The sequence below is a fragment of the Cynocephalus volans genome, chromosome 2 (genome assembly GCF_027409185.1).
Source record: "Cynocephalus volans isolate mCynVol1 chromosome 2, mCynVol1.pri, whole genome shotgun sequence".
NCBI classification, from domain to species: Eukaryota; Metazoa; Chordata; class Mammalia; order Dermoptera; family Cynocephalidae; genus Cynocephalus; species Cynocephalus volans.
The window spans coordinates 119,383,641-119,400,464 of NC_084461.1; the positions used below are offsets into that span (position 1 = coordinate 119,383,641).

Here is a 16,824-nt window from a genome sequence, read left to right on the forward strand (position 1 = left end):
GTGGCATATTACAGAGTCACTAAAATAGTTTTCAGGAGTCATTAAAGATGTGTTCAGAAATCCTCACAATAAAGTTCTACACATCATTTTACATACAAGAGTAATACTAAAATTATCAAATACACATGCATCATGCATGGAAAAAGGTGGGAAGGAAATATACTCAAACTTTAAGTTAAATTAAATTAACTCTGTATGGTAGGATAAATGACGTATTTCCAATTTTTACTTAAAAACAAACAAAAAAGATGTTTTCTTCACGAAAATAAATGTTTTATATTTATGTACTTGTGCACACAGTGTTACCATGGACCTGACCACTTATTTCAAGGAAATTCATTATTGAGTATAACATGCACACAGAACAACGCACACATTGTAAGCGTATGGCTCAGTGGATTTTCATGAAGTCAACGTACCCCCTGTCGCTTGCACCAAGATCAAGAAGCAGCATCACTGACACAACCCCCCATCATCCCCTAGAGTCAACTTCCAGTTATTAACTCCTACAAGGAGGACCCTCCTGGTTTAAACACCATAGGTTCTGTTTGCCTGTTTTTAAATTTTATACAGATTGAATCATAGAGTGTGAACCTTTCTGTGCCTGGCTTGTGTTGCTCAACATTGCTGGTGACATTCATCCATGTTATTGTTGTATGTAGTTGTAGTATAGTACACTGAGCAGGTATCATTTTAAAAATCATAAAGCTATTGAAAAAAGATGGCAGATTTTAAAAACCTGGGACATGTTCTACTTCCTGTGTCATACAGTCCTGCTAGGAAGTTGGCCCATGGCCTCCGGCTCCTTCTGCTGTCCTGAAGATTCTCTCGCCCAGTCTCTTCTTTAGGACTAGGAAGGATTTGTGTTGATCCCACCACCCTCGGCTCACCTGCCATCAGCAGTGACACAGATTTGTTTGAGCCTCTCGATGAGATGGATCAGACAGGATGGGGTGGGGGGCACGAGGGGTGCTGGGCACATGGTTGAACAGATAGTGGGGTTCTGGGTGTCCAGAGGGGGTCAGGTTCTCCTGAAGGGAGGGTCTTCAGCTCCTGCTCCCATGGTAACCGTTGCTGACATGCCCCTGGCAGAGGAGCAGAAGCTTCCTCTCAAGGATGCCTCATCTGGTCCCCTGGCTTGTCATAGTCCTCAGCATAAAGCACCCCACATCTGTAAATTCCTTGCAACAAACATGAGGGAGAGGCTATTATTGTTTCCTGTTTTGTGGACCTCAAGACTGAGACTGGGAGAAGTTAACTTGCATTAAGGGCACAAGCTGGGCTTTGAGCTCAGGTCTGTGTGACCCAAGCCCAGGTTCTTGGCGCTGGTATCGCCACTCATGGGGAGATGGGGGGTCCTGGACTCAGCCTCCAGTGGTTGACTCAGTCTGGTGACCACTCCCAGCCAGCCATGTGGTCAGGTAAGTCATCCTCTCAGATGATTCTCTGCATTTTGTTTGACCTTAAATTAGGCAGCTCAATGCCTCCCTTCTCGATCCAAGCCCCACCTCCCCTAGCCTGCAGGAATCTCTGGAAAAATGTTCGGGAAAAACGGAGGCATTTTTATGACTCTCTCCTCACCTAAACCTGCTGGGCGAGGACAGAGCCCAGATCCTCAGGCTCTGACCGTTATCCTACACTTTGGATCCCGACAGCCCCCAGCTTTGATGTTGTCTTGCTAAATGTCCCTGAGTCACCGGCGGGCTCTGATCTCTCCAGCACCTAATAATTCAAACAGCCTGAAGTCATGAGTAGCTAATCAGCTGGGCAACCCTCGCAGCTGTACAATGAAGTTGACGGGAAAGGTGGTTGCTTTCATTCTTAGTGTCTCCATCTACAATCCGATGGCCAAAGCAGATACCACTATCCACTGGCCAGGAGGTGGGGTTAATTCCTGCAAGAATCCCAGGTAGGGGTCTGCCCAGCTGAGGCGGCCAGTGCACCGTTTGAATCATGGCTGTCCCAGCCGGGCCATCGGGTGGGAATTAAAATTTAATTTAGAAAGTCTTGTCTCTGCGGCCCTGGTGGCCGTCGTCTGGGTGATTGACTGGCTGGTTTCTTTCACCTTTGCACGTCTTGGGTTTTTACTGGCAGAGGAAATGAAGGCTGAACTGAGGCAGGAAATTCCATGTACACAGGTGTTTCTGATTAGCCCTGTGCACCTCGCCTGGGGGCAGCACTTGGGGCTGAGGATGCCTGTGTGAGCCCTGAGCCCCCCTCTGGCCTGGCAGCTGTGGGGCTTCAAATCCAGGGAAAGCTGGGCAGGGCACTCAGGCCACTGTAGGGCAGACAGAGATGTCAATGAATGCTCCCTGCCTGGCCCTGGGAGCCCAGTGACTGCTTGCCCCTGACACAAGATCAAACAGCACACTTGGCCAGTGCTTGCTGTGGGTGGCTGGTGGCACCAGAGCTTGACCTGGGAGATTAGCATCGCCCTGAGGTGTGTTTACACATTGTAGCCTGCACTTCATGTGGCTGACCTGCCCCCATTTTCACATCTTCCAAAGGGCTTAGAGATCCAAAAAACACACCCTTCTTCACTTAAAGGGTCTCTGGAGGGGCTGGAGAGGGTAGCCTTGGGCTTGGTTTGAGATGGCCATCTGCAGGGGCAGTTTCTGAGGCTGAAGAACCAGCTTCCCCTCTCACCATATGTCCTTGTTGTCACAGGAGCACTTCCAATGCTGGTCGTTCACTGCTCTGGGTGAAGGCACCTGGGGCTCCCATTAAACCCGGAGTGTACCTAGAGGGAGGGGGCATCCTGAGAATGGTGACTGGAGACACACTGGGTAATGCTGGGCACATGGCCCCTCCCACCCACCTATCTCAGTTTTCCCATCTGTGAAATGGGCATCATGGAAACAAACTGCTGGATAGGCACATGGATTAATGAGATACTGTCTATAAAACATCAGGCATGTGATCTGTGACTAGCACACAGAGAAACTGGACACAGCTCTCATGTGGGCATGTGGCTCCTGGAAGCATTCCCAAAGGAATTGCTCCAAAGAAAAATTATTTTATGAATAGTTCGTAGTATTACTTTAAACACAGCAAAAAAACTGATAACCAATTGAAATGTTCATCGATTGGTGGTAGAGTAAAGTGTGTTGTGGTGCAATAGTGTGTAACCAATAATATTGATGTGCAAGTATGAAGCCATGTGAAATGTCCAGGAAATAACTGGAGAAAACAAGTCTGTAGACCCTGATTACAACTGTGGGAAAACGTGTACCCTGAGGACGACCAGAGGGAGATAGAAGTACTTGTTGTTTATTTAACTATATTTAAGTTATTCAATTGTTAAATGCATAATAAAAGATTAAAATTAAATGAGAACAGAGATAGATATAAATGTGGCTAAATTATCAAGTTCTGCTAGGATGAGACCCTGTGTCGTGTCATTAGTCTAGAATAGATGTATGTGGTCCTCAAGGCTGGAGGAGCCTGTGGCTGGGCCCTTGCCCCAAGGGGGACATGGAAGCAGGGTCACCAGGATGAGTGTGACCATCCACTAGAAGTTCCAGCTCAAATGGATGTCCTGGGCATCCTGGGGGGATATGGGACTGAGCTGCCATCACAGTCTGCCTCCTTTAATAGCCTGGGACCTCAGGTCTCCCCCTGCCCCTGTGGCCCTTGGGGAGGGGCTGACAGTGTAGCTGTGCCCATGTCCTCAAATCTCTAACACACTGCTGACGCCTTTAGATGCAGGGTAAGAGAAATGTGTTTTCATTGCGGCTGTGAGTTCCAGGCTGGGCACTGAGCAGCCCTCTTAGAAAGGACCTTGTGTTCTTAATGAAGTGCTATTGAGTGACTGCCTTGTGGAGCTGCGTGGGTTGGCAGGTGGAGGGTGGCTGAATGGAGATCTCTAAGAGCTCACTGCTGTGTCCTCGGACCCCTGCCTGGTGGGCAGCAAGGCATAGAGGGTGGGTGTCCCTCTCCCTCAACAGACTGCCCATAATTCAAAGGCACAGCTTTATCCCCCCCCTCCCAGAGACCCCTTCTGAGCAGACCAGCCTTTGCCAGTCTGAACTCAGAGCCATTCTAGAATCTGGATGTGGTCCTGTGTCCCTGGAGGCCAGAAGCCAGGTCTCACCCTTTCTCTGCTGCATCCCCCTGCACCCCTCTATCCTCTCTCCCCTGCCCCAGGCTCTCAGAATGGATCTCAGTATATTTTTACTGAATTTCCAAGGATGCAAAATAACGGTTGGAATAGCAGCAATGATTTGTGAATTTCAATTCCTCTTCTAAAACCACTTGCAGATATTTCTGCTGCTTTCTTCCCCTCTCCCCTCCCACCTCTTCCTTCCCCAGGACAGGAATTATGAGACGTAACTCACACCCCCTTGCATCTCCTGTTCCTCTTGTGGTTATCAGGACAGTTAATTCAGGGAGTGAGCCTAGCTCTGACCCACCTCCCAGCCCCCTACGCTCCACAAGTGCCATCAGATAAGGGACTTGTCATCTTGGAGGGAAGGGCAAAAAAAGGTAACTTCCAAACACTGAGGCCTTGGTGTCATCCAGCACTGTGCTGAGAGCTTCCTGTGCACCCCATTTCATCCTCCCAGACACCGTGAGATGTGTGGTACTCCTGGTTTACAGATGGAAGAAACTGAGGCTGGGGGAGGGTGATCTGTTCTTGCTCAAGGTCAAAAAGCAAGATTGAGACTGTGGCTGTCTGATTCCGAAGTCCAGGCCTTTCTCTGCTCTAAATCCCTCCATTCAGCCTTCTCTTTTGTCTGAGGAATTCTAGAAAGTGTTGGTTCTGTTTCTCATCAGCAGGGCCTGATGCTCCCTATGGAGCATAGCCTCTGGGCATTTGCACGTCATCCCCAGAGGCAAACCCTGGGTGTGCAGAGCCTTGTCTCAGGTCCAGGATGCCCAAAATCAGCTGGAATGAGAGGTCTTCTGGCCCCTTGCCCTGCCACATGGAAATGCCATTTGTAGTCAGCAACTGCAGTTGGAGAGCTGCCTTTAGGTGCAACGAGTCGAAGAACCACATGGAAATACTTTAGCTTGATCTGGCGCTGGAGAAGCCCTGGCTCATTGCCATGAATGGCGGCAGGTCCAATGACGCTGAGCTCCAGGTATTCGTTTGCCAAGAAACGGGAGGGATTTGGAGACTGATCAACTCTTCTGGTGCACGCAAAATGTCCTGCACAGTGCCAGGCATGTGGGTGCTGAGTAAATAGATTCCCCTTCCCTGTGAGAGAGGGTCTCGGTCCTGTGTGTGGAGTGTCTTGGTGATGAAATGCTCTGTGCTCTGTCTGTCTTGGGTGGAGGTGAGGGGGTGTCTAAATCAAGGGACCATGGGCCCCTGAGGTCATATGCAAGTTTGTGCATGTTTCTGTGTGCAAAGAGGAGGCATAGCTTTCTCTGCCTATTCTGAGACATCCAAGACCCACAAAAGGCCAAAGCCTCCACTATCTAAGAGACTTCTCTGGGAATGAGTGGATTAAGCCATTCAGCATGTCCAGACAGAAAATACCACCCCAGGACAGCGGGTTGGAAGAGGTAGGCCAAGATGGTGCAAGCATGTGAGGATGGGGAATGGGCACATAGGCCATGTTGGCTCTTAAGCAGAGTGGAGCTCTTCCTGCCTCCCTTCCTGGCCTGGCCACACAGGCTGCAGAGAGCAGGGGCCCCCTCAGGCCTGTGGGGAAGATGGCCTCCCCCCACCTCATCTGTGAACCTCATCTCCAAGCTCAGAGCTTCCTCCCAGGTGGGGTTGCCCTTCTCAGGGTTCCAATTTCCCCACCAGCCTTGGGCCGTATATCTTCCCCTCCTTTCTCCTGGCTGCTTTACAGCTTGCTGGAAACACCTTCCCTTAGCACTTCGAAATGTATCACTTGAAAGCATCTTAACATTAACCAATGTGATTCTTTTTTAATTTGAAGGGGCTTATTTCTCTGAATGGCTTTCCTGATCTTATAGGAGGGCATGCTCCCTAATATTAAACTTTTTCTTTAAAAAGCTCAAAAAATGACTCACATCTGTTTGATATTTAATTCAAATTGAATGGCAGGACAGGAACAAAATTACACTGCAAAAGGCCATAAAGTGTGATGTTTAAAAGAGCCAAGCATACCAAACCTACATGCCAGAAAATTTGAAATGACAAAGGATTGAAGGGATGTGGCCTGGGAAATGGAGTGTCTCCTACCCAGAAGCCAGAGGGGTAGTAGCCAAGCTGGGAGAAGGTGGGAGGTAGGAGAAGGGCTCATTTTGCACTGGAGGATTTTGTAGGGTCTGGTTTCTAGCCACATTTGAGTTTGGGGTCTGGGATCTGAGCCTCAAGCAGGGGTCCTGGTCCTGTCTGGAATCCAATGCAGGCAGCTCCAGATTGGAGGATGGGGTAGTGGCCTATCTATGCTCTTGAGGGGCTGCTGGGAAATGCTGCCTACACAGCCTGGGTGGCCAACCAGGCACTGCCCTGATCTCAGTGTCCAAGAGGCCTTGGAGTTTGGCTACAGCTCAGTAGCCAAGTTTAAAGCCCCTCTGCTCCCTGCGGATCAGTTTACCAGAGACATCAACGTCTATGTCCAAGGGGGCAGAGAGGGTGGGGCTCAGAGTGCTGTGTCATCCTCCAACTCTGTGAGAAGGAAAGGTGGCCTCTAAATGTCAGGTGACATGTCACTGTCCCCTAGCTCTGAGGGAGAGAGGTCCCAGAAAAAAAGTGAGTGTGGTTTCTTACCTAATATTTCCTGTTGGGCTACATTTTAAGCCAGAAGACTGATTCCAGGGCCCTGGCACAAGCCCTTCAATTGTGAAATGTATCTGGTGACATCTATCAGGTGGGCCTTGACAGCTCAGCCCAAGTGTGTGTGCTGGCTGTGGACTGCCCCTCACCAAGTGCACGATGGAGGGGGTGGGGAGATGAGCAAAGGTTTGGAGTAAATCAGATGCTGTCTCCCCCCACCAGAGGAGTGGGTTTGGGCATACTTCCCCTCTCTGATCCTTAGTTTCCTCATCTGTCACATGGAATGGTCTAACATCCTTATAAGGTTATTTTGAGTATCTAATATAATAAATGTAATCAATCACTTTTAAATAGCAAAATTTCATACAAGTTTCTTAGAATGGTCACTCTGACCTCTCCAGGGCTTCTGAGTAGATATTATCTCCATTCCCAAGGCATTTTCACGTGGTTATTTTGTTTCTCCGGTGAGCACGTGAGCACATGGGGCTGGTAGTTTTTCCCTAGAGGGGTATACTAAAGATTTCTCAGACTGTCTTATAAGAGCTGACTGTAAAATGAAAATGTAAAATGAAAAATTAAATTATATCTAATCATTTACTAAAATTGTTAAATTTTAATTTAATTATTAAGTTATTAAAAATTACATGAACTTATGGTTAAAGAAATCATATTAAATACAAGGTGTATAAATAATCAGAAGTCACTGCTTCCTAATTGTTTTACTATACTTTGCTGTACCTGTGCTCTTGAGGTTATTCACATCGATTGTTTCTGTATGGTGGAAATGCTGTGCAAGAGTGTGTGTGCTTGCTGTGCATCTCTCTCCAGCTCTGCATTACACACTGTCACCTTGATACCTTGAAACTGATCCTGGAAATCAGCAAATGCTACAGTTAGAGCTCTCTCACCGCCCAGGCAATAGATTGTTAGACATTTGCTTGATTGTAGAGACTGACAAAGCGAGTTGTGTGGAGTTTTGGGTGAATTTCTCAGAGTCTCATGGCCATGCCAAATGTCTTCCTCTCAGCCTGGTGTTTTCTTCATCAGGCTTAGCTGTTCCAGCATTCCCAGGAACATGTGGCCAGGGCATATGGCATTCCTTTATCCAGAACACGCTGGCCTCCTCAGAATGCCCCCCGCCCATTCCTCTAATGGGGTCTCTTCTCTGCTTCTGTTTTCCCCTGAGCTGAGCCAAAACAATCCCTCTGGTTTGTAAAGCATGCTGAGAATCTCAAGTTAGAAATATTTTCTGCTTCTTTAACTGAGGAGTGAAACTCACAGCTCATAATTACCCTCTGATTTTCTAACCAACACTTTACCTGGGGTGCTTGACAGAGCCCAGAGGCAGGCACGTGTGTGCGTGCGCTTGTGTGTGTGTGTGTGTGTCAGGGGAGTGGAGAAGGGGAAGTCAGGCCACGTGAGGCTTTCTGATGTTTCAACTTGAAATCTGCACATCAACCACAGACCCTGCAAGTCCTGGAGGAAGAGGTACTTTGTAAAACCGAGACAGAGCCCCCTGAATATTAGCTTCCCAATTTGGCCTCCAATGAGTGTCCACAGGGGACCATGTGTTTCTCAGTAATGAGGCCCAGCACTGGTTCTGGAAGCCTCTGACATGAAGCATCCAGCTTGCCTGCTTCCAATACTCCTGGGGCAGATCTCCAAGTCTGGGGGCTCTGGACCTTGAGCGTGTGTTTCTGAGTGGTGAAGGGCTGGGTGGTCTTGCTGCACCAAGGAGACAGGACCCACCTGGAAACAGGAAACCCTGCTGGCAGGTAGCAGAGGAATCAAGAGTGTGAGGCCTTGCATGGCCCTGCTGGAATTTGCCATTGGCTCCTGGACACAGGGTCTGTGGATACGGTGATTTCATTCAATGAGCAAAACCACTCACCCTTTCTCTTCTCACCCAGAAAACCTAACCGTTAAAGTACGTTTTGACCTTTTCATTGGCAGCTTTATCGTGCTGTGACTGAGGTCCATCTCAAAGCCTTGCTCCCTGGAGGTCAGCTTTCATGCCACCCAAGCACTTCCTCTCCACTCACTCCCCTGTCATTCAGTCAGTAGACCCTTACTGAGGACCTACTGGATGCCAGGTGGCTGCCGGTTGTAGGCATGTCCGACACAGTTTCTGCCACACTCAGAGATCTGCTGGTGGGATAATTCAGCAAGGTGTCATCTGAAATGGGCCCGGCCTGGCACACAGCACACAGTGGTACTCGATACATGGGCCCCCGCTGAGGAAAGAACTTTTTTTTTCATGGACAACTGCCTAAAAATCCCATCTGAGTGTTCCAACACTGGTTTGGAGCTGGATGGAGAGGGCTCTTCTTTGCTGGAGAAGTCAAGGGGGCTTTCTGAAGGGAGGAGCATTTAGGGAAGGGTGGTGGTTAATGTCGACACTGACCTTACTGAGCTTTACAAGCAAGGCACACGCACTGAATACCTTTGCACATGTTTTTTTGTCTTCACAGAGGTGAGGTAGGTACTAATAATATGCCCATGTAATAGATGAGAAAAGGAAGCTTGGGCGATGAAGGAAGTTTCTGTCATCACTAAGTGAAGGGCAGCTGGGGTTTGGACCTGTTGGCTTCCTGAAGACATGTGTCCCCACTCTGTGCCCTGCCTCGGGGGAGGGGGAGTTCAAAGCAGAGCATCCCAGAGTAATGTGTATGGCCTTCTCTGTGTGTCACTGGACTGCACTCATCCATCTCTGCCGTCCTCTTTCCTTCCTACAGATGCTGAAGGTCCCAAAGGCTGGGGCGATGGTGATGGAGGGGGATCTCTGTTTGCCCATCATCTCCACGAGCCCCTGGGTGGTGGAGTCCTTTGCACTGTGGGCCCCCCTCCCCCTCTCTGCTCTCCCTATTTGGTGGCCACCCCAGGGCCCCATGCAAGGCTGAGGGGCATGGAAGTGGGCATACTCTCTGTGCTGGCCGTTTGACCAGTTCTCAGGCTCTCTGGCTTGTCAGCTGGCTTCTGGCTGGCTTCAGCCAATGGAAACCACGGGTGGGAGATGAGGGTGGGGAAAGGAGAGAAGCCAGGAAATTTCTCCCTCTTCCTTAGCATCTCAGGTAGGGTCACCTGAGCCAGCTGCTGGCAGCGGCTGCCTCTCCCCTGTGGTTCCAGCTCCCCCTGCACGGTCTCTCCCTCCGAGGTCCTACCTTCCTCTGGGGCCTCCACAGTAGCTATAGCCCTGTGCTGGACAGGGTCCACTCTGGCTCTCGTAGCATCACCTCTCTGGGTTGCCTTCCAGCCCAGGGGAGGAAGCCAGCAGTGGTAGTGACTTTCTGTTCCTGCCAGTCTCTGAGTTGCATCCTTCGTATGGCCTCTCAGCAATTTCATCACTTGTGTACCCATTCCCTGAATTAAATTTTTGGAATACTTGGAGTGGTTTCTGTTTTTATGACTGCATCCTGAACGATACACCACCCCTAAACAAGGTGATCTAATAGGGTCTATGCTCCCAGCCCGTCTGCAGCACGCTTTCTGGCAGATGACATCATGATGGCACCAACCCCTCCAAGAAGCAATCATGGAAACCCCACGTATGGCTGCCTGGCCGAGCTCTCATTCTGAAGGCCGCTGCCTCTGTTTCATTCTTCATTCATTCTCTGCACCTTTCAAGGAGAGCAGAGAGCGAGGCAGAAGTCTCAGCCAGGCCCCTCCCGGCAGTCAGAGTGCTGGCTCAGAGCCGGCTGTCCTGCTGCACGTGAGCTCAGCACTGTTAGGCAACACACAGACAGGATCAAGGGAGTAGCAGGGAAGGAGGAAAGCGTGGCACTACTCCAGAGCCCCAGCTCCCACGGATCTCTCCTTTGTTTCTGGACTGATTTGATTTTGATTCAAATCTGCCCTTTCTTGGACTCCTTCCTGGTTGTTCCCAAATGTCTGGCGCTGGGTACTTTGCTGCAAGTGCCCCTTTCAGAAGAGGGCATTGTGGCAGAATGGGGGCCATTTTCCCCTGGAACAAAAAGGCAGAGGAACCAGTAACAGATTTTTGTGGAGCAAGCCCCCTTGCCAAATGGTGATTTAAAGCACCATTCAACTCACGTGCCTAACGAAGAAAATAATTAAACTCTTCTGTCGGGGATCACCTGGCTCCCCACATCCCCTCCTTAGAATGTTTTGTTCCCATTGGAGCGTGTGATTGGCAAACAAAGGTAAATGGGAGCAATTTATTCCTGGATCATTTTTTCCCCCAGCAGGATTAAAGCTGCCTCAGCCATAAGGAGTTTACAAACTAAAGAAAGATAATAACTTCCCTTCTCATGGCCTGGTCATGGGGAGGTAATGCATGTTTCCAATCAGCTGAGAATGTAACTCAAATGGTAGGTTTTATTTCACTTTAATCCGCCTGCAAGTTCACGTTAAAGGTAAGAGGAATCGCAGCCCTGCAACATGAAGAGAGTTCATTATACTCAGCATCTCCTCTCGATGGTTGAGGAGCTGGGTTTGTTTACTCCTCCCCCAACGTCTGGGCTGGGCTTCGAGGGCCCGCAGTGGCAGTGAGCGATGGGAATGCAGGCAGAGCTGCGGCACTGAAGGAGGCTGGAGGCAGGGCCTGCTAACCTTATGCAACCAGGGCAATGTCAGCCACCACCAGGTGCCAGGGGGTGGAAGCCGAGGACAAAGACAGTGAAACTTGAGAAGCACGCTCGCACAGCCCGTACAGTGGGATGCAGGTGTGCCAGCTTGCAGCCCGCTAGGGTGGTGGAGGTGGTGATGAGCCGTCCACACTGCTTGGGGCTTACTTGCTTCTGCAGAGGTCTTTGCTGACTGTAGCCTTGCCTCTCAGTGGGTGGTTGTGGAAGCATCAGTTCTCAGTTCCTGTCTCAGCTCTACTATTTAGACACTGGGAGATCTGGAATAAGCCCCTCAACCATGTCTTGCTTGACAAGTTTACAAAGTGACCATTCATTTGAGGGGAGAGAGAAATGTTTCCTCAATGGCCTGCTGTGCAACCTTTAATGCCACTCCTTCTGCTATGAAATGCCCTCCTTCCGGTTAAGGGTTGTCCTCTCCAATCCTCTCCTTGAAGATGCAGATGCCTCCAGTGGGGAGACAACCCAGCTTCCTATGGCCACAGGGGATCTCTTTAACAGGCAGCTCGGGTGTGCATGGATGTCGTGTTGGTGCAGCAAAGTGGGTGTTGCTAGTGTGTGCTAGGGGTGGGGGTCTGCATGGGCCAGCCTCCATTGCACAGGGGTTGGGGAGAGGGGTCAAACAAGATCCTATGAAGACTTGGTGAGCAACAGGCCTAGACTCAACCCACCCAGCTGACCCCTGACTGCTCCTGCTCAAAGCTCCTCCTGGGGACTCCTGGGGGTGCCCGTCCCCTCTGTGCCTCAGTCGGGGACAGGAAGTGCTGGCTGAGAGCTGTCTCTCAGTGACGTGGGGCCCTGTCAAATCCATCAACCTTCCTTAGCCATAATCACAAAATCCCCAAACCCCAGGGTTCTGCTTGAGTTTGGGCTACAGAGGTTCAAGAACAAGGAGGAAGCACAGCCTTGTTCTGCCCCAGCTAGAGGGTCTGGGCTGCCCCCACCAAGGCCTGGACGAGGCAGAGACATTTGCCTCAACCTACCCTCCCGACCTTCTCTTCCCAGCTGGCTGACTGCCTTCCCACTACTGCAGGCCTCTCCTTGCCCTCGCCTGGCCTGAGAAGCCTAGCTTGGACCTTAGCACCCAAGGTGACTGCTGCCTTGACTCCCAGGGCCCCACCTGTCTGCCCATCATCCTCTGCCAGCTCCGTGATGGCCACAGGAACACAGCACCCAATGCTCCGTGGCCCTGGTCTGTGCAGAGTTTGAGGTCTCCCTGTGGAGGCAGACATGGATGCGTGCTCAGCCACAGCCTTCTTCCTCTAGGCGGCCACCAGGACCATGCTAACGTGTCAGCCAGCACTTCCTCACGACTGCTTCATGCCTCAGAGCCCCGCCTCATGGCTGTTTGTGGAGCTTTCGTGTATCTCCCTTGACCCGAAGGCTTGAGGGGATGCTGTGTCTCACTTATAGATGGGGCAGGAAGCTTTATCTTTTTGGAAAAGCAAAAGAATGTAAGGGCTAAAATACCTTAAAGGGCACAGGGGGTGATTTCTAAATTTCCAGACATCATCTCAGAGAAGTGTAGTGCTCTGGGGTACGCCTGAGTGTAATTGATGTAGCTCCCTGCAGCAGACATGTGTTTGTGTGTGTATGTGTACGTGTAAACTGAGTCATGTGTGCACATGCGTTCAGTTCATTCACTAACCTAGACAATGAATGCTAATACTATCAAGCGCTTACTGTGTGTCAGTTGCTGCACTAGTGGGGGGGGCTCATTTTACCTTCACAATCCCTCTAAGGAGATAGGCACTGTTATTGTTCCCATTTCCTAGAAGAAGAAACTGAGGCACAGGGAAATTCAGTCACTTGTCCAAGATCACGGAATGAGTAAGAGGCGCAGCAAGAATTCGAATCCAGGAAGCAGTCTGACCATGGAGCCCCAGTTTGGAACCACCACAGTGTTCGTGTTCATATGCCTATGTGTGTGCATGTGCACACATGTCCCCTTGGCCATGTGGTCTGCCCTGTGTGTGGGAGCTGCAGGAATGTAGAGGAGATTGTTGGGAGGGACTCACCCACCTGCTCAGGCTGACTGTGCAGGCAAAAGAAAGTGTTATAAAGTGTGTAGACCAGGGTCTTGAAGCCAAACTGAAAATTCCAACCTTTAGGAGAGAGTGGGGTGGGTGTCATGGATCAGATGATTTAAACAGTTTTCTACTCAAGAAAAATGGAGCTTAGGAGGGGCAGAGCTTTATTGTCTTGAAAACTTGGTAGGAGGCAAGGTGTGAGTTTCCCGGGGAGATTTCGTGAACTGGTAGAGTCTGAAACAACCCACCAGATGTTTCCTGGCTCCCTTCCATCCTGTGTCTGTCCTGTCATTCGTCAGCCTGCCATGCAGTTCATCCTGGAATCCTGAGAGCCTCACAGATGCTTCACCCCAAAGGCCCAAGTCACACAGTCCCCCATGGAGGAAGTGCGCTGTTCCCTCTGGTGGAGCCTAGGCTGGAACGGGTTGTTCCTTCCTGGAGGGAAAAGAACTCTCAGCAAGGCCCTGGAGAGAGGTGCCAGTGGCAGTAGCTTGTCCCAGAGGTTCTCTGGTGGAGCTAGAAGCTGCAACCTGGGGACTCTGGAGGTGCCACCACCAGCTTCCTCTCTTCAGACATGGATGCTCAGGTGCAACCTCTAGGCCATGGCTTTTCAAGTTCTGTGTGTAGGGGATGCTCTGTAATGCACAGTCTGGGGAATATTTTGGTCTGTGAGGGTCATTGATGCCTTCATAATATAAATAAATATAAAGGCAGTTCTGAAACAGTGGACTTCATCAGACCAAACTACATATGGTTTTGTAAAGTTTGTGCCTGTCGGCGCATCTCCGGTTTTACAAACCCTGACTATTGGGCCTTGTGGTGCAAGGAACAAGTTACAATCCCGTCCTGACTGCCCACCAGGTCCATGGCTAAAACAAAATCCCAGGTTAGGGAATCTCAGAGTGCAGCTAACTATTGGGCTCTGGAATCAGTTTTCCAGGGTTCGAATCCTCCATAGTTCCATGTTTATGGTGAGCCTATGGGTCTGTAGCTATTAGATTCCCTCTCTCAATTCTCATGATAGTGTTAAGGGAAACTGAGGAGTTCTGCTGGCTAAGTCCGGGTTCTTGGTGTCTCAAACAAAGAATTGGATGAGACACGCCAGAGGTAAAAAACAAAGAGCAGTTTTATTTAACAAAGACAGAATATAGAATATAATCCAGAAAGGATGGAGCAGGCTGAAACGAGAGAGAATGGCTCAAGAGCACCTACAGGCACATTCCCGGGGGTTTAAGTCCTCCCGGCTGGATTCGTGTCATTTGGTCATTGGTTGAGCCCTGGTAATCTCTGTTGATTGGCACCTTAGCTGGTGGGAGTTCATTGGTCCAATCGAATGGTGCCCAACGGGGGCGGGGGGGGGAGCTCCCTACCTATCTCTGTCTGCTGTGGCTGTTTTTGCATGCATGCATGCCTATGTCCGGTTTTCCTACTGCAAATAATGGGTTTCCTCTTCCCACTCTTGTCCTTTTCTAACTTCCCACTATAATAGTAGCTAACCCTTAGTGTGTGTGTGTCAGGCATTGCACTGAGTGCTTTACATGTGCCACCTTCTAAGACTCTCACAACAGCTCTAGCAGGTAGTTCTGTTATTGTACCCAGTGACCAGAGCAGACTAAGTCACTTGCCCAAGATCACACAACCAGTGAGGGAGTGATGCTGGGCAAGATACTTAACCTTTCTGAGCCTCAGTTTCCTCATCTGTAAAATGTGGTTATTTGTCTGTTTGGGGTGTTGTGAGGATTAAGCTGGGCAATACACAGAGCAACTCGCAGAGTGCTGAGCACACAGTAAACATCAACGCAAAGGTGCTAAATAATAGAGCTAACATGAAGCCCAGCTGGAAGAGAGAGAACATACAAGGACTATAGTACTAATCACAGAGGTGCTCAAATAAACAAGTAATTAGCTCCTGAATGCTGGTCTTTCCTGAGTCTGATGTGAGCTGCCTGAGTACAGAGACTTTGTCCACCTTGTTCTCTGCTGGTTCTGGGCACAAGGTGGGTGCTTGGTGAAAGCTTGTTGAATGAATAAGTGAGGGACTGTGTTGGGGTCCCAAAGGGTCATTCACAGCATTGGGCAGCCCCCTTCCTGGCAGCCCTGGCTCTTCTCTGCCTTGTGGATGTGATCCTAGCATACTTGCCTCAGTCCCTATGGGAGGGAAAGCTTCCCAAGCAAGGGCAAGCCTGGGTCTTGCCCATGGCTATCCAACTCTGGAGAAGATGCTCAGGGCCTGCGAGTGAAGAGGAACCTCCTCGTAGCCTGCCCTGGGTGCTGAAGGGTCCTTCTTCGTGAGCAGGAAATGGCAAGTGTTGGAGGTGGTTACAGACTCCAGGACAGCAAGTCAGCCAGCAGCAGTGCTGTGCCCTCAGTGCCTCGCATACCCTGGAGTGGGTCTGGGGCCACGGTGACATCTGCGTTTGCAGGTCCCTCCCTCCATCACACAGATGAATGTTGTTCCCAAACTGCACCCTACTCTCTCCTCTCAGGGTGCACGGCAAGTGGCTGCTCATGCCCCGCTCTTCCAGCTCCCTGAGAAAATCCTTCCACCCTTAGCCTGCCTGCCTCCTTGCCAGTTCCTAATGTGGAAAGACCACCCCCCACCAGTATATGACCCACCCTGAGAGAAATAACAACTGGGTTGGGTTCAACACAACCTTCCACTTATCCCGCACAGAATTAGTCCTGAAAGAGTCATTGCTCTGGGAAACCGTCCTTCACTGAAGACCTCAGCCCTGGAGTAAGCCACAGCTTTGATCCAGGAGTGACAGAGGATGGGGAGCATGAGGATGAGGACAATGACAGTGACAATGCAGGCAGGCCAGCTCCCTGCTCCCATCCTCTGCAGGCCCAGAGCTCTGCCTGCATCCTTTCCAGAAATGTGAGCCCCCACCTTTCAATTTCCTCTTCTACCTCTTCCACACTTCCCGCCCCGCCTCTGCATGACAGCGTGCTGTGCGTGCGGCCCATCTGGGGATCGAGGAATCCTACTGGGTATGCCAGCTTAATGAAATACTTGCAGTTTATTAAACACAGGCTTCCCTAAGCCCCGAGTGCCTGTGGGTATTCGAAAGCTGAAGGCAACCCGGAGCTACCACAGACGTAATTGTTACATGTGTCCATGCATTCCTGGGGCAACCTCAAACTCCTGCTCTTGAGCAGCACACAAAATGAGCAACATAAAGTAACTCCTAGTCAGATATGAAGGGGAAACGGGGGAAATGCTGAGAGAGGCTCCCCAGAACCCCTCAGGGCCTCTAAAAGTATATGAAGTTCCCATTACGTCACATAGCTCTAGCCTTGGAGGCCGCTTCTCCACCCCCAGGCTGCTCTGTGTTTGCAGAATTGGTTCATTACAGCGAGGCAGCCAGCAGGCCTCGCGTGTCAACCCCGCACGATGAAGCTCAAATATTTCAAGTCCCGTTTCAGCGAAGTCTTTCTCTCGGTGGCGGGGCTAGCAGAGTGCACTGTCTGGGGGCTCCCTCTGGAGCTGTATTTC

General features: G+C 50.3%; 1 protein-coding gene across 1 annotated transcript; it reads right to left on the minus strand.

Moving 5' to 3' along the window:
* Nucleotides 1–11,267: 11,267 nt before the first annotated feature.
* On the minus strand, nt 11,268–14,195 carry DCANP1 (dendritic cell associated nuclear protein 1). The gene is given in 9 exon segments (XM_063087634.1): nt 11,268–11,399; nt 12,282–12,514; nt 13,265–13,379; nt 13,381–13,418; nt 13,421–13,555; nt 13,558–13,752; nt 13,755–13,887; nt 13,889–13,963; nt 14,166–14,195. Coding segments are annotated over 9 exon segments (1,086 nt in total).
* Between the last annotated feature and the right edge of the window lie 2,629 nt (nt 14,196–16,824).